Source organism: Cherax quadricarinatus, chromosome 5, assembly GCF_038502225.1.
Source record: "Cherax quadricarinatus isolate ZL_2023a chromosome 5, ASM3850222v1, whole genome shotgun sequence".
Taxonomy (NCBI): domain Eukaryota; kingdom Metazoa; phylum Arthropoda; class Malacostraca; order Decapoda; family Parastacidae; genus Cherax; species Cherax quadricarinatus.
The window spans coordinates 36,411,828-36,437,701 of record NC_091296.1 but is presented as its reverse complement, the minus strand read 5'-3'; the positions used below and the strand labels follow the sequence as shown (position 1 = coordinate 36,437,701).

Below are 25,874 nucleotides of genomic sequence, written 5' to 3'. Positions count from 1 at the left end.
GCTCTGTTATTCTTTTCCGTCGCCTGTAAAGGGAGCGCCTGTCTCTTTCTGTTTTACATCTACTCCTCCTTTTTCTTAGAGGAATAAGCCTTGTGCATACATCGAGTGCTACCGAGTTAATCTGTTCTAGGCATAAGTTGGGGTCTGTGTTGCTTAGTATATCTTCCCAGCTTATATCGGTTAGGACTTGGTTTACTTGGTCCCACTTTATGTTTTTGTTATTGAAGTTGAATTTGGTGAATGCTCCCTCGTGACTAATCTCATTATGTCGGTCTGGGGCTCCGCGCATACATGACTGAACCTCAATTATGTTGTGATCTGAGTATATTGTTTTTGATATGGTGATATTTCTTATCAGATCATCATTGTTAGTGAAGATGAGGTCTAGTGTATTCTCCAGTCTAGTAGGCTCTATTATTTGCTGGTTTAAATTGAATTTTGTGCAGAGATTTAAAAGCTCGCATGAGTGTGAGTTTTCATCAGAGCTGCCTCCTGGGGTTATTACTGCAACAATATTATTTGCTATATTCCTCCATTTTAGGTGCCTTAAGTTGAAATCCCCCAGGAGCAAGATGTTGGGTGCAGGAGCTGGAAGGTTTTCCAGACAGTGGTCAATTTTTAACAGCTGTTCCTGGAATTGCTGGGATGTTGCATCCGGAGGCTTGTAGACTATCACAATGACTAGGTTTTGGTTCTCGACCTTTACTGCTAAAACTTCCACTACATCATTTGAGGCATTTAGCAGTTCTGTGCAAACAAGTGACTCTGCAATGTACAGGCCAACCCCCCCCTTTTGCCTGTTCACTCTGTCACATCTGTATAGGTTGTAACCTGGGATCCATATTTCATTGTCCAAGTGATCCTTTATGTGGGTCTCAGTGAAAGCCGCGAACATTGCCTTTGCCTCTGCAAGCAGTCCACGGATGAAAGGTATTTTGTTGTTTGTTGCTGGCTTTAGACCCTGTATATTTGCAAAGAAGAATGTTATCGGACTGGTGGTATTGTTGGTACTGGGGGGGGATTTTTTTTCCGGCATTAGTATCTGTATCTGTTGGTTTGGAGTGGAGGCCATCGACTGTGGTTCCACTCCAGGAATGACTGGATTTGGTGTACGATTTCTGCCATTTCCTGCCAGTTTTTTTTCCTTCCTGGCACTAAAAAACCTCTCCCTCTTGAGTGGCTGTGGCTACCCAGGTTTTCCCATGGCCTGGATGTTTTGTATCTTTTTGTCCCCTTTAGATGGTATGCCTGGCAATTTAAGTTATAGCACAGTCTTTCCTGTACTGAAGAGGTACACAGTTCAGGGTGAAAAAGCTTACAGGAAGGGAGTTTGCATTTTCCTGTTGTCATATGGGCATGGCATTTCCTAGGGTGGTCATAGTTGCACGTCCCATCTGTTTTTCCAGATTTCCCATGCCAGCAGATACCGAGTGCATAGTATGTGCACAGGCTTGGTTTCCGTTTGCCTTGGGTTTCTGTGACTGTATTCCCTGTTGGTGCATGTTTCCCTGTCTTACTTCTATCCTCCCTAGCACCAACAATGGAGCTCCCACCATTTGTTTTTGGTAATATATCCTCACTATTGCTAGTGGAGTCCTCTTGTTTGCTATTTCCTGCGGTATTTCTAGTTTGCAATATTGGTTTTATCTTATCTTTGACTACACTTGTTTCCCTACTATGGCTCCTGTCCCCTATGCGGTCATTCATATGTATTCCTTCCTGCGTATAATTCCCGACTACCTGGACAAAATCTCCAGCTTCACCATTACTGTCTCCCAGGACAGCATCTCCAGCTTCCCCATTACTGTCTCCCAGGACAGCATCTCCAGCTTCACCGTTACTGTCTCCCAGGACAGCACCTCCAGCTTCACCATTACTGTCTCCCAGGACAGCACTATCAGCCCCCCATTTACTGACTACCAGGACATCATCTCCAGCCTTACAGTTTCTGACTACATGGCCAGTATCAAGGGCAGTACCATTCAGCCCGGACTTTTTATGTTCCCATCTGTTGTAGAAAGCTTCCAGGTTTTCTATGAAAGCAGCTTTGATGTTGACCTCTTTTAATACCCTTGTGATTTTAGTCCACAGATTTATCTCATTTGGGCATACCCAAAAACACTTCCCTGTTTTAATACTGCTTGTAGCTAGTTCTTGGATATCTGCACAAGGGGCGTGACACCAATTTCCACAGAAATGACAATTTATGCATGTGGAAGCCCGTTTGTTTGACTGACCACAGACTACACACAGCTTCATAATGATTTGACGAGAGTTGCAGGGTGGATGGTTCCCAAAAGTTGGTAGGAAACTCATCTGAAAAGAAAAGAACCCAATCTGCATTAAGATAATCACAGAATTTATTCCTGTTCCAGTTAATTTTCACACTACTGTAGCATGTGTAAGATCTTTGTAGGACCTTAGTATTCTCTTTGTCTGATCTTCTGGGGACATTTTTTTGTTAATAATAACGCCTTGGTTCCTCATATCTTAAACTTTCTATTAATGTATTTATCTACATCAAATATCAATTAATCCAAGTCATCTCAGCTAGTTGATGACTGAATAACAACAATGTATATAAACCTAATTATTATTCATATAAAGAATATGCATTGTTATTAAATAAATGTATGCATTATTTCCTTCCTAATATTAAATAATTTATAATTCATTTACCTAACTTCTGGAGTCGCCACTAAGAGAAAATAATCAAAATAGTCCTAGGCATCATGTATTTAGTGAAAAAAAGTGAATTAATATACAGTCATATTATTAATAATGTGTTTGTGATGGCAGCTTCATTAATTATGTTAATAATGAATGATGTGTTTGTGACGACAGCTTCAACACAAGTCCCTACGAGCGTCACACTTTCTGGTCGACCGTCACGTTCGGCTTCTACCAAATTATCTCCAGTCTTGCTTTCCTTCAACATAATTACCAAAGGCTAGCCTCTGTTTCAACACTCCATATGGCGCAAAGGTAATTTTTAGCTGTACTACCAGTGTTAATTTATGCACACACAAACACACATACCCACACACACACACACACACACACAGCCTTCTCTCCCCTCCCTCTTTCTATCTTTCTCTCTCCCCCTCCCTTGCATTCCCCCACCTCTCCCCCTCTCTCTCCCACCCTCCTCTTCAGCCTTCTCTCCCCCTCCCTCTTTCTATCTTTCTCTCTCCCCCTCCCTCGCATTCCCCCACCTCTCCCCCTCTCTCTCCCACCCTCCTCTTCAGCCTTCTCTCCCCTCCCTCTTTCCATCATTCTCTCTCCCCCTCCCTCGCGTTCCCCCACCTCTCCCCCTCTCCCACCCTCCTCGTTAGCCTTCTCTCCCCTCCCTCTTTCTCTCTCCCTCTCCCTCGCATTTCTCTCTCTCAGCCTTTTCCCTCACCCTCCTCCTCCTCCTCTCTCTCTCTCTCTCTCTCTCTCTCTCTCTCTCTCTCTCTCTCTCTCTCTCTCTCTCTCTCTCTCTCTCTCTATCTATCTCTCTCTTTCTCTCTCCCTCTCTCTACCCTTTCTTTCCCCCTTTCGTTTCTCTCTCTCCCCCCTAATCTTATCTTTCACCCCCATCCTCCCTCCTCCTTCTCCCTCTTTCTACCCTTTAACTCTCCTCCCTCTTACTCTCTCTCTTCCTCCTCTAGCCTTCCCCCTCTTATTTTCTCTCTCCTCTAGCCTTGTCCCTTCCCCCCACACACACCCTGAAAACACATAAACTTCTCTCTGTGGTAAAATACATATGCTTCTTTCTGTGGTAATAAAAAAAATGGGTGGCCCTAGAGGGCGGAAAACCAGAAATCTGGTGGATGAACCAGGGAGGAAAGATTGGGAGTTAGAGCTCCATAAAAGGGAGGAAGAGTGGGGAAGGAAGTTGGAAGAGCTTGACAAGATAATGGAGGAGCGGATAGCTGAAGAGTGCAGAAAGTGGGAGCTACAAGTCTTAGCAGCAGAAACTAGGATACAGTGCTTAGAAGAGAAACTGAAAAACCTAAAATGGATTAGAGGGACAAATGACAATTCAGATGCAACAACAGTAAATTCTATGTCAGGCACAGACAAGGGGACGGTAAGAAACAAAGGAGATATGCTATATGCGAAGGCCTATCAGACCCATGTGGGACCAGGGAAAAGACGAGGAGCATACTAAGATCAAATGACAGGTCTGAAGACAATGAAGGTATGTTATATGCAAAGACTCTAACAGCCAACTGCAGTAGCAAGGAACAGCTGATCATGAAAGACAGTTCCCTGAGAATAGAAGTTTCAGATAGGACAGGGACTGAAGGCAAGAACATTTCAAAGGAAGGAAACAAAACACCTCAGAGGATGCAAATGGAGACTCAGTGGGAGGAGGAAAGGAAGAGGTCAGTTTTTATCTACGGGCTCCAAGAAGCCAAGGGGGACATCTTCCAAGAAATAAAACAGGAGGAGGAAAAAATGATTGAAGGCATCATGAAATCAATAGGTGAGGACGATATGACCCAGGTGACAAATTTTCGGAGAATTGGGTGGTTTGCGAGTGGAAGGATACGGCCTGTCAAAGTAATTTTCAAGGAAGGATCAGTTCGAACCAGGATTCTGCAAGAGAAAGCACAACTGAAGGACAAACAGGGGTACCAGAGAGTAACCTCGATCATGACAGAACACAAGAAGAAAGGACTACGCTGAAAGAGAGGGCACAGAGATGCAAGGAGGAACGAGAGGCAATGATGAAGATGAGCAGGACCCAGACACAGGAGGAAGAGCAAGCACACCCCGCAGAATCTCCCACAGAAAGACTCCAACCACGACAATCCCAACGCAACTGAGCAACCCAAACCACAACCCACTCACTGCTCCCTCTTCCAGCAACACCCACATCACAAACCTCATCTCAACAGCTGTCCCTTATGGGCATTCTGACCCCACCCCCATCATCACAAACCCCACCTGCACCACAGCCCCCCATAGGCCCCCACCAAGGCTCCCGCTCCCCCAACCCCAATATTCTTGCAGGACCACAGTGATAGAAAAGAAGCTGAAAGTTTGGTACACAAAGGCAGATGGAATAACGAATAAACATAAGGAGTGGCACGAAAGAATCAGTGAGAAATCCACAGACATCATAGCAGTCACAGAAACAAAACTCGCTGAGACAATAACAGATGCAATCTTCCCACTGGGATATCAGATCCTGAGAAAAGATAGGAGTAGAGGGGGAGGAGTTGCACTGCTCATAAGAAACCGATGGGGATTTGAGGAAATGGAAGGCATGAACGTGATTGGAGAAAGAGACTACATAGTAGGTACAATTCAGTCTGGAGAACATAAAGTGATGTATAACCCACCACAGAACTGCAGGAGGCTAAGAGAGGAGTACGAAGAAAACAGCAGGGCGATGGTGGACACACTGGCTGAGGTGGCAAGAAGAGCTCACTCGAGCAGAGCAAAGTTATTGGTAATGGGCGATTTCAACCGCAGGGAGATCGACTGGGAAAACCTGGAGCCACATGGGGACCCTGAAACATGGAGAGCCAAGATGATGGATGTGGTACTTGAAAACCTCATGCATCAACATGTCAGGGACACTACCAGAGAGAGAGGGGAGGATGAGCCAGCAAGACTGGATCTTGTGTTCACCCTGAGCAGTTTGGACATTGAGGACATCACTTACAAGAGGCCGCTTGGAGCTAGCGATCACGTGGTTCTAACTTTTGATTATATAGTAGAGTTACAAGTGGAGAAGGAAACAGGAACTGAATGGGAAAAGCCAAACTACAAAAGGAGGGACTACACAGGTATGAGGAACTTCCTGCAGGAGGTTCAGTTGGACAGAGACCTGGTAGGAAAATCAGTAAACGAGATGATGGAATATGTAGCAACAAAGTGCAAGGAGACAGAGGAAAGGTTTGTTCCCAAGGGAAACAGAAATGATAGGAAGACCAAAGCGAGTCCTTGGTTTACGCGAAGGTGTAGGGAGGCAAAAACTAAGTGCACCAGAGAATGGAAAAGGTACAGGAGGCAAAGGACCCAGGAAAATAAGGAGATTAGTAGAAGAGCCAGAAACGAGTATGCACAGATAAGGAGGGAGGCCCAGCGACAGTACAAAAATGACATAGCATTGAAAGTCAAGTCTGACCCGAAACTGCTGTATAGCCACATTAGGAGGAAGGCAACAGTCAAAGACCAGGTGATAAGGCTGAGGAAAGAAGGTGGAGAACTCACAAGAAACGATCAAGAGGTATGTGAGGAGCTCAACATGATATTTAAGGAAGTATTTACAGTGGAGACAGGAAGGCCTCTTGGGGGACAGACCAGATGGGGACACCAGCAAGGAATATACCAACAAGTGTTGGATGACATACATACAGATGAGGAGGAGGTGAAGAAACTGCTAAGGGACATTGATACCTCAAAGGCAATGGGACCGGACAACATCTCCCCATGGATCCTTAGAGAGGGAGCGGATATGTTGTGTGTGCCACTTACCACAATCTTCAACACGTCCCTGGAAACTGGGCAACTACCTGAGGTATGGAAGACGGGAAATGTAGTTCCAATTTTTAAAAAGGGAGACAGAAAAGAGGCACTAAACTATAGACTAGTGTCACTGACATGTATAGTATGCAAAGTTATGGAGAAGATTATCAGGAGGAGAGTGGTGGAGCACCTGGAACGGAGCAAGAGTATAAATGCCAACCAGCATGGATTCATGGAAGGCAAATCCTGTGTCACAAACCTTCTGGAGTTTTATGATAAAGTAATAGAAGTAAGACACGAGAGAGAGGGGTGGTTTGATTGCATCTTCTTGGACTGCAAGAAGGCCTTTGACACAGTTCCTCACAAGAGATTGGTGCAGAAGCTAGAGGATCAGGCTCATATAACATGAAGGGCACTGCAATGGATCAGAGAATACCTGACAGGGAGGCAACAACGAGTCATGGTACGTAATGATGTATCACAATGGGCACCTGTGACGAGCGGGGTCCCACAGGGGTCGGTCCTAGGACCAGTGCTATTTTTGATATATGTGAACAACATGATGGAAGGGTTAGACTCAGAAGTGTCCCTGTTTGCAGACGATGTGAAGTTAATGAGGAGAATTAAATCAGATGAGGACTGGGCAGAACTTCAAAGAGACCTGGACAGACTGGACACCTGGTCCAGCAACTGGCTTCTCGAATTAAATCCCGCCAAATGCAAAGTCATGAAGATAGGGGAAGGGCAAAGAAGACCGCAGACAGAATATAGGCTAGGTGGCCAAAGACTGCAAACCTCGCTCAAGGAGAAAGATCTTGGAGTGAGTATAACACCGAGCATGTCTCCAGAAGCACACATCAACCAGGGCGCCTGGCAAACCTAAGAACAGCGTTCCGATACCTTAATAAGGAATCGTTCAAGACACTGTACACCGTGTACGTCAGACCCATACTGGAGTATGCAGCACCTGTTTGGAACCCACACTTGATAAAGCACGTCAAGAAACTAGAGAAAGTGCAAAGGTTTGCGACAAGGTTAGTTCCAGAGCTAAGGGGAATGTCTTATGAAGAAAGGTTAAGGGAAATCGGCCTGACGACACTAGAGGACAAGAGGGTCAGGGGAGACATGATAACGACATATAAAATACTGCGCGGAATAGACAAGGTGGACAAAGACAGGATGTTCCAGGGAGGGGACATAGAAACAAGAGGTCACAATTGGAAGTTGAAGACACAGATGAGTCAGAGAGATATTGGGAAGTATTTCTTCAGTCATAGAGTTGTCAGGCAGTGGAATAGCCTAGAAAGTGAGGTAGTGGAGGCAGGAACCATACATAGTTTTAAGACGAGGTATGATAAAGCTCATGGAGCGGGAAGAGAGGACCCAGTAGCAACCGATGAAGAGGCGGGGCCAGGAGCTAGGGATTGACCCCTGCAACCACAAATAGGTGGGTACAAATAGGTGAGTACACACACACACAGGATGTTCCAGAGATGAGACACAGCAACAAGGGGACACAGTTGGAAGTTGAAGACACAGATGAATCGCAGAGATGTTAGGAAGTACCTTCCATTAAGTTCACCACAGAACATGAAATAAGTAACACTTTGCCGTTCCTAGATGTTTTAATTCATCGGGTAGATAGGAAATTCAAATTCACAGTTTATAGGAAGTCCACCAATGTGGCGTCATACATTCACTACTATTCCAACCACGAAACTGAGAGCATTGCGCATCTGCAGTCCAGAGTACCTAGATGACGAAATCAGCAAGATATTCAACATAGCCACAAAACTAAGATATCCTTAGGATTTTGTCGAGAAGGCACTAATGTCAGCAAAAAAGACTTTCTACAGGACTGAACCTAAAGAAGTGATGGCCAGGAAAAATGTACTAGTTTTACCATACAATGAGAATCTGGCTTGCCTGCATGAGGCATTAAAAACGATCAATATAAACCTTGCTTTCAAAAACACGGGGACAGTGAAACAAAGGCTGATTAAAAACACACCCTCCAACAAAGTTGGGGGGGTTTACAAGGTCCCATGTACTCTGTGTCCTCTCTCATATATTGGTCAAACAGGTAAATTTCTGGAAACCAGAATTGCCCAGCATAAATAGTCAGGACAGGGCAGGAGTCGAACACTATCTTTAACCACGTTAGTGCATGTAATCACCCACCGGGGTGGGATGCTGCCCAGATTATAGCACCAAACAGTTCTGTCATGGAAAGAAACATAATTGAATCTTCCCTCTTGAAACATGAAAGGAATACAGTATACCTCTCAAATTATGGGTTATACAAGCTCGATAATTATTTAGTAGAGTCCATTGTACACAATCTTAAACAACAATGCTACACAAAATCACAGGATTGTTCATTATGCCAGGCGGGTTGATGGACTGGTGACGCCCGTCCAGTGTCTACGTACGAAAACTTCACACCAAGTCAGTTTTGTAGGTTATATAACACCTGTAGCTCTTAATGTACCATACAGTGACAAGCACACAAGATAACGTGAGGAAAGGTTAAAGGGTATTAGTAGAATTTAGATCATAGAAATATTATCGGCTAGACATAGAAGTCCCCATGTATGGCATATTAATAGCCAGTGAGAAAATAGTTGACAATATGTAGGAAGTTAGTTTAATATCTTTATTATACACCCCATACCCATCCTGTGGGCGGTAGTCAAAAGATTGCATGTAGTGGGGGTTCGTAGATGTGATGGTTGAGTTAAACACACTTGTTGGATGGTAACACATATATTAGCAGAGTATGAAGGGGGAGAGCCCAAACTGCCTGTCCTGTCGCCTGCTTGGATAATGGGGAGCTGAGGCCGATGCAGTGCATCTCACGCACTCATGTGGCATCACGTGACGTCATACAAACTAGTCACTAGGGCTAGCAAAGGGGTCGTGTATGTAAAACATATGGATGGTACTAACTATGATACTCAGATAAGCTATACAACACATGTAGGGGATCAGCAACTATGCTGACAGCTCGGTCATGTTATGTATGTCGTCTCGACATACAATACTATGCTATAGGCTGAACAGGCAGGTCGCTCTGGGCTGATTCTATACAATAGCAAAGACATATGTAACTTAGAACTGATGGATGGTATCATAATGGGTGTTAACGTAATGCATTACAAATTATAAGTACAGGTCACATTATAATAAAGGATGGAATTGATCGATCGATCTGTATTTATGCACTCTACGGATTCTGAGGAAGAATAAATATATATTTACAAAGGTGAAAGTAAATTAACATCAAAGGCAGATCTGGCACACTCAGATCATTACTGCTAAATTCTCAGAATTCGGAGGGAACGTGAACACAAAAATTTTTTTGGGAAAAAAAAAACTGATCAGCTAATAAAAACACAATTGACAACTTTATTCATCTTGAACATCTAATTATACAGGCTATGTACATTTAAACCCAACTCTGCAAGGGTAAGATTTACATATGCAGAATGGTAATCATCTTTGGGTGGATCGAATTCTTCTGCAATGGCTAACACATGCCTCGACTGAGGGCGATATGAACAAATATCTACAAAAGATACTTGTGGGTTTCTCATTACTTGTCGAGTACACAAAGAATAACGTCATTCGGGTTGATTATCTGGCTGAGTATTAGAGGTAGAGGGTGCAGAGTCAAGAGGACTGTCAGCGACTGACACATTAGTCTGAGTAGAAATATCATCCTTGACATCGCATACTAATTTCATATGATCTAAATGCGATTCCTTATACTGACCAGTACTAATTTCTCTAACCTTATACTTATTGCCATTGATATGTTCAACTACTCGATAAGGGCCAACAAACTTTTGATCGAGCTTAGGCATTGCGGATGTTTTATTGAAATTAGTCAGCATTACCCTCGAACCCACTTTAACTTTGGTCGGCTTAGCACGGCTATTAGTTACTCTAGTAAATTCTGCTGTTGATATATGAAGTGTTTCATGGATTCTTCTAAAAACACTTTGAGCTATGCTGGTACGAGTTGCTATGAAATCATCAAGATTATAGTTGGGTTTCGGGATGGAATATAACAACTCATAAGGTAAATGCTTGTCTACACCGTACAATGCATAATGTGGAGTGTCACCTATGGAAGCATTGTAAGCAGAATTTATGGCACATCGAACATCTGGTATAACTTCATCCCAGGTTTCACTATTGGGGTTGATAGTGGCTCTCAAAACATCTAGTACTTTCTTATTGGTTCGTTCTGCTAAACCATTACTCGCAGGATGATGGGGAACAATGGTTGACTTAGAGATTTTGTACAAGGTACACAAATTTTCAAGAATCTCGTTGCAGAATTCACCTCCATTATCTGTTACTAAGGACTTAGGGGTGGTATGCCTGCAGATAATGCGTTCTTTAAACGCTTTAGCTACTGTCTCGGCAGTCTTATCTGCAATAGGAGCTAACTCACAATGTCTGGTGAAATGGTCTACCATAACACACAGATGTTTGTTGCCTTGGAGGGAACATTTAAAATTGGTTAACAAATCTAGCGCAACTCTTTCCCACGGTTCGCTAGTAGTTGGATACACCTGGATTGGATTAGGAAAATTGACATTTCCTTTATGCTGCATACAGACACTACATTTCTTAACATACTCGGAAATGTCAGTTGCCATACGTGGCCAAAAGTATTTCATTCTGGCTTGTTTCACAGAATGATCCATACCAGGGTGTGCAACACCTGGTGCATCGTGAACTGGCTGTAGAGCTACATTCACTAGTGACTGTGGAATTACTAATTGGTATACTCTTCTGCTTGGAGTATCCGACTCGGCTGTGCGATACAGTAATTCTTGACTCATGACAAAGTCACTAATGGGTGCTGGTGACTTCACAGTCAGAATAAGATCTTCCTGGAGCAGGAATCGAAACACGCCAGATCACATGGGATCTGTTCTTTGGGCATTTTTTACATCCTCGGCAGTAAATGGAGGGTCTGCAGTTATTATACTAACATGTCGCGATAAAGCATTTGCGACTACATTTGACTTGCCAGGTAAGTGTTCAAAGGTAGGACTGAACTCTTGGATAGTCAAGGTCCATCTGGCTAACCTTCCAGTAGGTTGTTTATTCTGGAATAAAGGTATCAGTGGTGCATGGTCTGTCAAGACATGAACATGTTCCACGCATCTACAACTCTGTTAGAAAACCAGTACTTACCTATGTCCTTTCTAAATCTAAATTTATCCAATTTAATAAAGTACTGAGGGTGTCGAACCAGGTAAGAACCAGAAATAATGGATTTCAGTTGGATAAATTTAGATTTAGATAAGTAGGATAATTGATTCAAACGTAGATGTTAGGGAACTTCAGGAGGATTTAAACAAACTCTATTCTTGGTCAGAAAAGTGGCAGATGCAGTTCAGTGTAGATAAATGCAAGGTTCTGAAGCTCGGTAGTGTCCATAACCCTAGCACTTATAAGTTAAATGATGTAGAACTTAACCATACAGATTGCGAAAAGGACTTGGGGTTATGGTGAGCAGCAACCTTAAACCAAGACAGCAATGCCTAAGTGTACGTAATAAAGCAAATAGATTACTGGGATTTATATCAAGAAGTGTAAGCAACAGAAGTCCAGAGGTCATACTGCAGCTTTATACATCATTAGTAAGGCCTCACCTAGATTATGCAGCTCAATTCTGGTCTCCATATTACAGAATGGACATAAATTCGTTAGGAAACATTCAGCGTAGAATGACTAAATTAATACATAGCATTAGAAACCTTCCTTATGAAGAAAGATTGAAGGCTCTTAAATTACATTCACTTGTTAGACGAAGAATGAGGGGAGACATGATCGAAGTGTATAAGTGGAAGATGGGTATTAATAAAGGGGTATTAATAAGGTCTTGAGGATATCTCTCCAAGAGAGAACCCGTAGTAATGGATTTAAATTAGACAATTTTAGATTTAGAAAGGACATATGAAAGTATTGGTTTGGAAATAGGGTAGTTGATGAGTGGAACAGTCTACCTAGTTGGGTTATTGAGGCTGGGACTTTGGGTAGTTTCAAATTTAGGTTGGATAAATACATGAGATCGCTTGAACTGTTGCATAAAAACGAGTATTAAGTCTGAAGTAACACATACAGAGTCTGTTTGGATAGAATTTTCAGAGGGGCATGAAAAATTTATTTTAGGTGTGATATACCGTCCCCCAAACTTAGATAGGGACCAGGGGAGACTACTATGGGAGGAAATTGTTTGGGCCACAAGGCACGATAATGTAGTAATTCTAGGAGACTTTAGCTTTAGTCATATTGATTGGAATTTCTTGACTGGGAATTTAGAATCATACGACTTCTTAGAAGTAGTTCAGGATTGTTTTTTTAAGCAGTTTGTGACAGAACCTACAAGGGGTAATAACCTGCTTGACTTAGTTCTGGCAAACAATGAATCCCTTGTTAATAATTTAGAAATTTCAGAGGAACTGGGTGCTAGCGACCACAAATCAATTACATTTAGCATTTAATGGAAGTATGATAGTAGGGATAACTTAGTAACAGTCCCAGATTTTCGCTTAGCAGATTACGATGGGCTTAGAGAACACTTATCATCTGTTGATTGGGGTAACGAAGAGAGCTATCAATATGACAGTTTTCTGAACACTGTACATGCTGCTCAAAGAACGTTTATCCCGTATAAAGAAATTAGATCAAATAGAAATGACCCAAAATGTATGAATAATAGGCTGAAATATCTACTAGGGCATAAGAAAGGAATTTATAGGCGTATCAAAAGAGGTGAGGGTCATCTTATGAATCAGTATATTGACATTAAGAGGGACATTAAAAAGGGGATAAGAAAAGCTAAAAGGGACTATGAAATTAAAGTTGCTAGGGATTCTAAAACTAACCCAAAAAGTTTTTTCCAGGTATATAGAACAAAAATTAGAGATAAGACAGGTCCCCTTAAAAATAACTATGGGCATCTTACTGACAAAGAGAATGAAATGTGCTCGATTTTAAATAATTATTTTCTCTCGGTTTTTACACAGGAAGACACTAATAATATTCCAGTAATTAATTTTTATAGTGGGCCAGAAGAAGATAAATTATGTAACATCACAGTCACTAGTGAAATGGTTGTGAAGCAGATAGACCGACTGAAGCAAAATAAGTCACCGGGTCCTGATGAGGTTTTTTCAAGGGTTCTTAAGGAATTCAAAATGGAACTCTGTGAACCATTAACTAATATTTTTAATTTATCTCTTCAAACAGGTGTAGTGTCCAATATGTGGAAGATGGCTAATGTAATTCCTATTTTTAAAACAGGGGACAAGTTGTTACCGTCAAATTACCGCCCAATAAGACTGACCTCAATTGTAGGCAAATTACTAGAGTCAATTATAGCTGAGATTATAAGAAGCCATCTCATCAAAACTGCAGCGGCAGCGGCAGCAACAGTATCCTACCAGCTCTTCTTTCTCAAAAAAACATCGCTCATCAAAACTTGTGATGGCCTAAGTGAAAGTTCAACTACATGAACCCACGTAGACCACAACATGACCCAAGAATACTAAGAATGTAACCCAAATCTTGACAAAATTAGAAGATCTAAGGAAGACAGCCCTGCTAACCCAAACACTGCCTCCGCTGCCAGACAATCACTTAACCCAAGCTCCGAGAAAACAAGCCTTCTCCTCCATTGCTACACAGTATCTACTTCAGTGATACTATGAAAGGATATCGCAGAAGAAACAACACCAGTAATAAAAGAATAACAGCAAGGACCCTAGAACTCAACTTGTCTACCCAGCAGGACGCCGGTGTATCATCAACCCCCCTCACCGCCGCCACCCAAGGAACAACAACAACAACAACAAACATGGCTGACTCCCCCTCCAACTCCACTCCCTTCAAAGGATTCACCCATGATAACTCAGGTATGATTATTCCTGACAATATCAAGGACTACATCGTTGCTCTAGAAAATGAAATCAAAGATATCAAAGCAACACTCGAGCGACGAGAATCCAAGATAATCAACCTCGAGAATAAGATCCAAAACCTTGAAGAGAAGATTACATCGGGAAGTGTTGACACAGAAAATACTCTAAAAGCAGCTATAGCCTGTCACACTGAGCAAATAACAACAATAAATATGAAGGTTGAAGAAGCAATCAAGGACTGGAATCAGAACATGCACACTCGACTAAATGAATACCTTGATTTCCAAGACGACAAAACTGAACAAGATAAGTTGTCTGATGCAGTTATAATAAACAGTCCACACATTCCTAGTGACATAACACAAGCACAGTGCAAAGAAACTGCTATCAGGATAATACAGAACCACGTACAAGTCATCGTCCAAAACAATGAAATCAAAGAAACACGTTTGTTAGGAAAACCAGGAAGTAAACACAGTATAATGATCCGACTTCATTCATACGATAAAAGAAAGGACCTAATTAAATCAGCAATTACAATGAAAAATAGAGTGTACATAAATGAGTGTCTAACAAAAAAACGTCAAAACCTTCTGTTCAGGCTGAGAAAACTTAAACAGGAAAACAAAATACACCAGTGTTTTACGCGAGATGGGAAAATACTAGTAAGGGAAACATCAACAGGACAACAATATACCATCTCAAATGAACACGATTTCTCTACCTTCCTTAGAAAAGCTGACATTTCTGTAACAGATTAGATAAGTGCCCTTAATACATATATACGTGTGGTGCATATAGTGTACGTTACTATTATATTGTGCATAATTATTTTTATTATTTTTCATCACTAGCTAATGCCAACTACCTCCAATACTCTATACTTCTTTCTTACTGCTATTAATTGCTCATAATTTTAAACTACAAGTCAAATCTTACTCCAAATTAATAATATTCATTATTCTTACCTGTCCATTTAATTTTGTTTATCACTACTTGTTTTTTTAGTCACTTTTCATTGTGTATGCAATTAGTGTATATTCCAATTACTTTTTTGCAAGTACCAAAACTATCTTTTGCTAGCTAGTACCAACTACCTCATTTTTTTTACTTTTATTGTGCAATAAACTGCTCAATTTATTTAATATTACAAATCAGATCTTACTCCTAAACCAATATTATTTCATAGTGACCACCTGTCCATTTAACTTTGTTTACCATTACTTAATTTTAGTCCCTTATATATTTTCTCCTTTATTTTAGCTTTATATAACTACCCTAGTTTATATATTCACAATTGTTAAAATAATCAAGGTGCTATTCTCAGGTGCTAAAGTAGAACAAGTTCACAATTTTGCCATTATATTCCAAAGCTCATTATTTGATTACCACTTTATTGTTCACCACAACTTATATTAGTCCCTTTTATATTATTATTTTATACTATAATTCTAACTTTAAATAATTACCTTTATAGTACTACCTACTATCATATTCCCAAGCTCCATTATTTGATCATCACTATATTTGTATTAATCCCTTTTATATTGTCTCCTTTATTTTAGCTTAAAAAAAAAAAAAAAAAAAAAAAAAAACTACCTTAGCTCATTATTTTACATTTGTTAAATAATTCAGGTGCTATTTTTTAGCTTAAGACTATTTACTTTGTTTTATACTTAATTCTAACTATAGATTCACTACAAATCTTATGATTACAAGCATTGATCCTGATACCAATCTCTTATTTAATGACTTAAATGAATCAAACAGTTACTGTAATTACTACACTGCAGAACAATCAAAGGCACTTCTCAGTGCCAACAACAACATAACTATCTTTAACTACAATATCAGATCTTTAAGCAAGCATTACGATGACCTCATAGCATTACTAAATTCCTTACATGCCAATATGTCCATCATTACACTAACTGAAACCTGGCTAAAGCCTGATAGTACAGATGTCTATGCCATTCCTGGTTACACAGCCATACACAACTGTAGGCCAGACCAACAAGGGGGTGGCACAGCCATATACTACTCAGACCAACTAGAATGTATCACTAATACTTGCACAAGGGATGAATATGGGGAATATATAATAGCCAAATTCAAATCCAAATACCTACAAAAACCTCTCACATTGATAAACATCTACAGAGTTCCACAGTCAAACATTAGCCAATTTAGTCAAAACCTAGGAAGTATGATAACTGATGCACGCATGAACAAAGATCACTTACTACTCTCAGGTGACTTCAATATAAATCTCCTGCAAGACCAGGACCCACACGTTACTGAATTCACAAACACAATGAGTAACTGTATGTTGCTACCAACAGTAACAAAACCTACAAGAGTTACAGAGACTAGTGTTTCCCTACTTGACCACATCTGGACCAACACCATATCCCCTTTAAAATCAGGCATAATTACAGATAATACCACAGACCACTACCCGACTTTCCTCATAACAACTCTTGGTAAATTATCCCAAGACACTACTAAAGTCACCTTCAGACTTCACAATGAGGCAGCCATTAATAACTTCACTACAGCAGTAGCAAACATTGACTGGCACACTGAGCTAGAAATCTATACAGATATTGACGAATGTATTAATAATTTTCTAAAAAAGACCCAATACCTCTATAACAAGCACTGCCCTAAAAAAACTAAACAGATGACAGCTAAGAGACTGAACAGTCCCTGGCTAACACCCAGCATTCTCAAATCCATAAATACAAAACACCAATATGAAAAACAGTACAGAATGGGTCACATAACCAGAGACCAAACAAAACGTTACTCGTCAATCCTAACCAGCCTGATAAGAAGGGCAAAAAAATTGTATTATGAGAACAGATTATCCAACTTACGAGGTGATATAAAAAAGACCTGGAAAACCCTATCAGAAATTCTGGGAACAAAAAAGATATCACGAAATAGCGAAATAAAATTAGCAAAATCAGATGAACCCCAACTCCCACCAACAGAAACAGCAAACAGACTCAATGATTTCTTCTCCACTATAGGACAAAACCTTGCCAATAAAATCCCAAGCTCAGATACCCCACCAAATGACTACCTCACCGGCAACTACCCGAACACACTGTTCCTAGCTCCGACTAACCCATACGAAGTCTCCCTTATTATCAACACACTAAAAAACAAGGCAGGAGATTTAAATACCTTACCACCCTTTATATACAAAAAAGTGTCACAAGTGCTATCACCAATCATTGCAACACTCTTTAACAAATCCATTGAATCCTCCACCTTCCCTACAGTACTCAAAATAGCAAGGGTCACCCCGATCCACAAAGGAGGAGACCAGAGTTGAATAACTATAGGCCAATATCCAACTTACACCCTCTCTCAAAAATCTTCGAAAAATTAATTCATAAACGAATCTACTCCTACCTTATCACCCAAAACATACTCAACCCCTGCCAATTTGGATTCAGGCCTAATAAAAATACTAATGATGCTATTATACACATGCTAGAACATATATACACTGCAATAGAGAAAAAAGAAGTCCCACTGGGGATCTTCATTGACTTACGTAAAGCTTTTGATACAGTTGACCATGACTTGCTCCACGTAAAATTGTCACACTATGGTATAAGAGGGCACTCCCTCAACTACCTCAAGTCATACCTCAGCAACAGAAGCCAATGTGTGTATGCAAATGGGGCAAACTCCTCTGCACAACCAATTACAGTTGGTGTCCCACAGGGAAGTGTCCTTGGCCCTCTTCTCTTTCTCCTATACATAAATGACCTACCAAATGCTTCGCAATTACTCAGACCCACACTATTTGCAGATGACACTTCATACGTCTTCTCCCACCCGAGCCCAGTCACGCTAGCCAATACTGTAAATACCGAATTACAGAAAATATCTACCCGGATGAGAACTAACAAACTTACACTAAACATTGACAAAACCTACTTCATTCAGTTTGGTAACAGAGCTACAGATGTCCCTCTTAACATAATGATAAACGGATCACCTATCACAAAGCTAACAGAGGGAAAATTCTTAGGAATCCACCTTGATAATAGACTCAAATTTCATACACATATACAACAAATTTCTAAGAAAATTTCCAAGACTGTAGGCATACTATCGAAGATACGGTACTATGCTCCACAGTCAGCCCTCCTGGCCCTATATCACTCTCTTATTTACCCCTATCTCACCTATGGAATTTGTGCATGGGGCTCAACAACAAGTAACCATCTCAGACCACTAATTACCCAACAAAAGGCTGCAGTTAGAATGATAACAAATTCTCACTATAGGCAGCACACTCCACCAATATTCAATACACTAAACCTCCTCACCATACAAAACATCCATACTTACTACTGCACCTATTACATACATAGAACACTTAACTCTGATATTAACCCTCCCCTCAAACATCTCCTTGCCAACCTCAACAGAACACATGACCATAACACAAGGCACAGATCACTCTTTGATGTTCCTCGTGTCCATCTCACACTATGTAAAAACTCAATGCACATAAAAGGCCCTATAATCTGGAATTCATTACCTGTAAATATAAAAGAAACACTACCTGTTTATAAATTCAAGTCTCTTCTCAAAGATCACTTACTCACCCAAAACCAAATAAATACTGAATAACTGAACCTTATAAATTGTATATCTTAAATGTTTCTCACAATTATATCACATAAATGTTAAACCTAAAACCCAATTTAACTTAATTATTTTTTAAATACACTACCTAACAGAATACTCCATTCTACTGAATGTACAACAATGCATACAACCATATGACCTGTCTTTGTAATACTCACTTGTGCTTTATAGTAATCTGTTTACATTAATGTTTTATCACTGATTTCATCATTGCTTAGTTAATCTTAAGTTAATTTTAAGCCAGCCCGTAATGCTATGCATAGTATAAGTGGCTTTGGCATACTGCTCTTACCTGTATTTGTTGTACCTCTGTGTGTGTGCTCAAATTTTTAAATAAATAAATAAATAAATAAATAAATAGCTTGATTAATGATACTCAGCATGGATTCACAAGAGGCCGGTCTTGTCTAACTAATTTATTAACTTTCTTCAGTAAAGCTTTTGAGGCTGTTGACCACGATAAAGAATTTTATATTATTTACTTAGATTTTAGTAAGGCTTTTGATAGAGTTCCGCACCATAGACTGTTAAAGAAAGTGGTAGCTCATGGCATTGGGGGAAGGGAGCTCTCGTGGATCGAGTCATATCTCACAGACAGGAAGCAGAGCGACCAGTGAAGAGGCGGGGCCAGGAGCTAGGACTCGACTGCTGCCTAGGTGGGAGACGGCCGACTTGTTGGAAAAAAAAAAACACAAGTCGGGAACCAGGAGCATTACTTTGATTCTAGAGTTAAAAGTTTGTATTCCTACATATGGAGTGTATCAGACACATGTTTGAGTACGCAGCACCAGCATGAAACCCGTCTATGGTAAGACGTCATAAAACTTTAGAAAATGTAACTTTACAAGCAAAGAAAACTGAACTATGAAGAAAGAGAGAAAACATTTTACCGGCGCATAGAATAAGAATTGATAAGGTGAATAGTGATAGATTCTCTGAGAGGCGAGAAATTGGTACACGAGGGCTCAGTTGGAAGCTAAAGATACAGATGAGTCACAGGAATATCAGTAAATATATCTTCAGTTTCTAGATAGTCAAGAAAATAATGGCCTGGATGAAGTAGTGCTGAAGACAGATTCCATACAGAGATTTAAGTATAAGACTTACATGGATGAGCTAGATCATCTTCAACCACAAGCACGTCACCTGAAAACACCTGAATACAAATAAAAAGCAAGAGCCGAAACTGTTAGTACAGTCAATGTTAGTACAAAATGAACTCACTGGTCAGTGATCGAACAAACGGTAAGTAAAACAGAGATGTCATATATATATATATATATATATATATATATATATATATATATATATATATATATATATATATATATATATATATATATATATAAGTAGTCAAGTTTTCTTCTGGAGCATCCCTTCCGGTTTAGGGCCTTCCACTGGGGCATCCCTTCCGGTTTAGGCCTTCTACAGAGACATCCCTTCCGGTCTAGGACCAGCAGCTGGAGGGTCACCTTTTCACACCTAGGTGTTACTTCCGGTTTTGACCATGACCTCGCCCTCGAGACTACCTCACCCTTGACCCCCCCAACCAATACCCCCGCCCACGACCCCCCCTTCGCGACCCCCCGCCGCGCGCCCCGCCTGCGCGCCCCGCCCGCGCGCCCGCCCGCGCCCTTCGCGACCCCCGCCCGCGCCTTCTGCTGCGCCTTCTGCAGCGTCGTCCGGATCGCCCCCGCGCCTCGAATTTTTTTCCGATTTTTTTCGAATTTTTTTTGAATTTCATTTTCTTGTGCTCTCCATCTCCTCGGATCAAATTTTTGAGGTTCCCCCTCCCACTTTCACCCCCCATCCCCCAAAAATTTCTCAATATCAAAGTCTCCACTTCCTCGGATCCCCCAACCCAAAAAATTTCTCGATAATACAAGTTTTTGGATTCCCCCCCTATGGGGTTTTCGAAATTCTCCATCTCCTCGGATCAAGTTTTTGGATCCCCCCTATGGGGTTTTCGAAATTCTCCATCTCCTTGGATCAAGGTTTTTGGATTCTCCCCTATGGGGTTTTCGAAATTCTCCATCTCCTCGGATCAAATTTTCTCGATAATACCAAGACTCCATCTCCTCAGATCAAATTTTTTGGATCCCCCTATGGGGGTTTCGAAAGTCTCCATCTCCTTGGATCAAGTTTTTTGGATTCCCCCCTATGGGGTTTTCGAAATTCTCCAATTCCTTGGATCAAATTTTTGGGTACCCCTCCTTTCACCCCAAATTTTCTCGACAATACCATGACTCCATCTCCTCGGATCAAGTTTTTTGGATCCCCCCTATGGGGTTTTCGAAATTCTCCATCTCCTCGGATCAAATTTTCTCGACAATACCATGACTCCATCTCCTCGGATCAAGTTTTTTGGATCCCCCCTATGGGGTTTTCGAAATTCTCCTTGGATCAAGTTTTTTTGGATTCCCCCTATGGGGTTTTCGAAATTCTCCAATTCCTCGGATCAAGTTTTTGGAATCCCCCCTCTGGGTATAAGCATTCAAAATAGACTCCTCCTATGGGGGCATGCTTACTACAGGTCTAATGAAGGGTGTTTACTCGGCGGTCAGTGACGTCACGCGCACACAGGTTGAATCTTGTATACCCTTTTAATTAATAAGGGGACATAGCAGTGACATCACGCGCACACAGGCTGAATCTTGTCGATCCTTTTAGTTCATTCAAGTTAATAAGGGGACACAGTACATCAGAAAGGCACATTTTTTCGTTAATACCCACAATTTCTTTACAACACAAGTCTAGACATTTTTTAACTATTTCATCTCAGGTCACTCCCTCACGAAGTAACCTCCTCCCCACCCTCCCGAACCCTCACACTCCAACCAACACCTCACAATTTTCACTCATAACCCCCAATTTTTCTCGTTTTAACCCTTTTAGTTCATTAAAGTTAATAAGGGGACACAGTACATCAGAAAGTCACCACAACACTTATAACCACTTTTCGATAAATTCACTAGTCACAATTTTACATATTACGAAGTTAATACGCACTTTTACTTTGAACACCTTCAAAACACTCTCTTAAATCATTTGAATACTCACAAAAATACCTTTATACATTTCCAAACAACACTGAAATACTCCAAAACATCATTCGAACACCCCCAAAATCACCTCTGAATACTCCCAGAACACCTTCATAAGTACTTTTGCACATCATTTGAACACCTTCATAAGTACTCTCATAATCATTTGTACACCTTCAAAAAACACCTTTTGAATACTCACATAAACACCCTTGAACACCTTCAAAACACCTTTGAATAACCTCAAAACACCTTTGAACACCTTCAAAACACCCTTGAACACCCTTGATCACCTTCAAAAAAAACAACATTTGAACACACTCAAAACACCTTTGAACACCTTTGAACATTTCCAAACAACACTGAAACACTTCCAAAAGCACCATTTGAGTACTCCCAAATACACCACTGAATACTAAAACACCACTGAATACACTCAAAACACCACCAAAATCACCATGAAACACTTCCAAAAAACACAATTTGAGTACTCCCAATTACACCACTGAATACTACTAAAACACCGCTGAATTCAATCAAAACACCCTTCAACACCTTCAAAACACCTTTGAACACCTTTGAACATTTCCAAAAACACTATTTGAGTACTCCCAATTACACCACTGATTACTACTAAAACACCGCTGAATTCAATCAAAACACCCTTCAACACCTTCAAACACCCTTGAACACCTTCAAAACACTCTTGAACACCTTCAAAAACACCTTTGAACATTTCCAAAACACTATTTGAGTACTCCCAATTACACCACTGATTACTACTAAAACACCGCTGAATTCAATCAAAACACCCTTCAACACCTTCAAACACCCTTGAACACACTCAAAACACCCTTCAACACCTTCAAAAACACCTTTGAACATTTCCAAAAACACTATTTGAGTACTCCCAATTACACCACTGATTACTACTAAAACACCGCTGAATTCAATCAAAACACCCTTCAACACCTTCAAACACCCTTGAACACCTTCAAAACACTCTTGAACACCTTCAAAAACACCTTTGAACATTTCCAATCAACACTGAAACACTTCCAAAAAAACACAATTTGAGTACTCCCAATTACACCACTGAATACTACTAAAACACCGCTGAATTCAATCAAAACACCCTTCAACACCTTCAAACACCCTTGAACACCTTCAAAACACTCTTGAACACCTTCAAAAACACCTTTGAACATTTCCAATCAACACTGAAACACTTCCAAAAAAACACAATTTGAGTACTCCCAATTACACCACTGAATACTACTAAAACACCGCTGAATTCAATCAAAACACCCTTCAACACCTTCAAAACACCTTTGAACACCTTCAAAACACCTTTGAACACCTTCAAAACACTCTCATAATCATTTGAACACACTCAAAACACCTTTGAATAACCTCAAAACACCTTTGAACACCTTCAAAACACCCTTGAACATTTCCAATCAACACTGAAACACTTCCAAAAAAACACAATTTGAGTACTCCCAATTACTCCACTGAATACTACTAAAACACCGCTGAATTCAATCAAAACACCCTTCAACACCTTCAAAACACCTTTGAACATTTCCAAAACACTATTTGAGTACTCCCAATTACACCACTGATTACTACTAAAACACCGCTGAATTCAATCAAAACACCCTTCAACACCTTCAAACACCCTTGAACACACTCAAAACACCCTTCAACACCTTCAAAACACCTTTGAACACCTTCAAAACACCTTTGAACACCTTCAAAACACTCTCATAATCATTTGAACACACTCAAAACACCTTTGAATAACCTCAAAACACCTTTGAACACCTTCAAAACACCCTTGAACACCCTTGATCACCTTCAAAAAAACAACATTTGAACACACTCAAAACACCTTTGAACACCTTTGAACATTTCCAAACAACACTGAAACACTTCCAAAAACACCATTTGAGTACTCCCAAATACACCACTGATTACTAAAACACCACTGAATACACTCAAAACACCACCAAAATCACCATAAACTAAGATCAACACCCACATCCCACAACACCCACAACCCACAACACCCACAATTTTTTCTCGTTTTATCTAATTTCATCAGAAAGTCACAACACCCACACCTCCCATTTTTTTCTCGTTTTAACCCTTTTAGTTCATTAAAGTTAATAAGGGGGCACACTACATCAGAAAAAGTCACAAAAACAACCCACTTATAACGTCTTTTCGGTATCTCTAGTTCGACAACAACACCCACATCCCACAACACCCACATTCCACATCCCACACACACACACAGACACACACACACACACATCCCTAACCTAGCCTAACCTAACCTAACTTATCCTAACCTAACCTAACCTAACCTAACCTAACCTAACCTAACCTAACCTAACCTAACCTAACCTAACTTATCCTAACCTAGCCTAACCTAACCTAACCTAACCTTACCTAACTTATCCTAACCTAACCTAACCTAGCCTAACCTAACCTAACTTAACCTAACCTAACCTAACCTAACCGAACCTACCCTAACCTAACCTTACCTAACATAACCTAACCTAGCCTAACCTAACCTAACCTAACTTAACCTAACCCAACCTAACCTAACCTAACCTAGCCTAACCTAACTTAACCTAACCTAACCTAACCTACCCTAACCTAACCTAACCTATCTTAACCTAACATAACCTAACCTGCCGAACCTATCCTAACCTAACCTAAAATATATTGGAACACTTCCAAAATACATTAGAGTACTTCAGAATTACTTTGAACGACTCCATTTTTTTGGATATTTCCAAATTAGTTTACCTGGAGTTTACCTGGAGAGAGTTCCGGGGGTCAACGCCCCCGCGGCCCGGTCTGAGACCAGGCCTCCTGGTGGATCAGAGCCTGATCAACCAGGCTGTTGCTGCTGGCTGCACGCAAACCAACATACGAGCCACAGCCCGGCTGATCCGGAACTGACTTTAGGTGCTTGTCCAGTGCCAGCTTGAAGACTGCCAGGGGTCTGTTGGTAATCCCCCTTATGTGTGCTGGGAGGCAGTTGAACAGTCTCGGGCCCCTGACACTTATTGTATGGTCTCTTAACGTGCTAGTGACACCCCTGCTTTTCATTGGGGGGATGGTGCATCGTCTGCCAAGTCTTTTGCTTTCGTAGTGGGTGATTTTCGTGTGCAAGTTCGGTACTAGTCCCTCTAGGATTTTCCAGGTGTATATAATCATGTATCTCTCCCTCCTGCGTTCCAGGGAATACAGGTTTAGGAACCTCAAGCGCTCCCAATAATTGAGGTGTTTTATCTCCGTTATCCGCGCCGTGAAAGTTCTCTGTACATTTTCTAGGTCGGCAATTTCACCTGCCTTGAAAGGTGCTGTTAGTGTGCAGCAATATTCCAGCCTAGATAGAACAAGTGACCTGAAGAGTGTCATCATGGGCTTGGCCTCCCTAGTTTTGAAGGTTCTCATTATCCATCCTGTCATTTTTCTAGCAGATGCGATTGATACAATGTTATGGTCCTTGAAGGTGAGATCCTCCGACATGATCACTCCCAGGTCTTTGACGTTGGTGTTTCGCTCTATTTTGTGGCCAGAATTTGTTTTGTACTCTGATGAAGATTTAATTTCCTCATGTTTACCATATCTGAGTAATTGAAATTTCTCATCGTTGAACTTCATATTGTTTTCTGCAGCCCACTGAAAGATTTGGTTGATGTCTGCCTGGAGCTTTGCA

At 40.8% G+C, this 25,874-nt stretch overlaps 1 protein-coding gene across 1 annotated transcript in view; it reads left to right on the top strand.

Moving 5' to 3' along the window:
• Window positions 1-25,874, top strand: part of LOC128684616 (sodium-coupled monocarboxylate transporter 1-like) — a 99,797-nt gene that overhangs the window by 50,423 nt on the left and 23,500 nt on the right. The window contains exon 7 of the mRNA XM_070104547.1: window positions 2,845-2,985. Coding sequence (XP_069960648.1) covers window positions 2,845-2,985 — 141 coding nt within the window. The remainder of the gene's footprint in view (window positions 1-2,844; window positions 2,986-25,874) is intronic.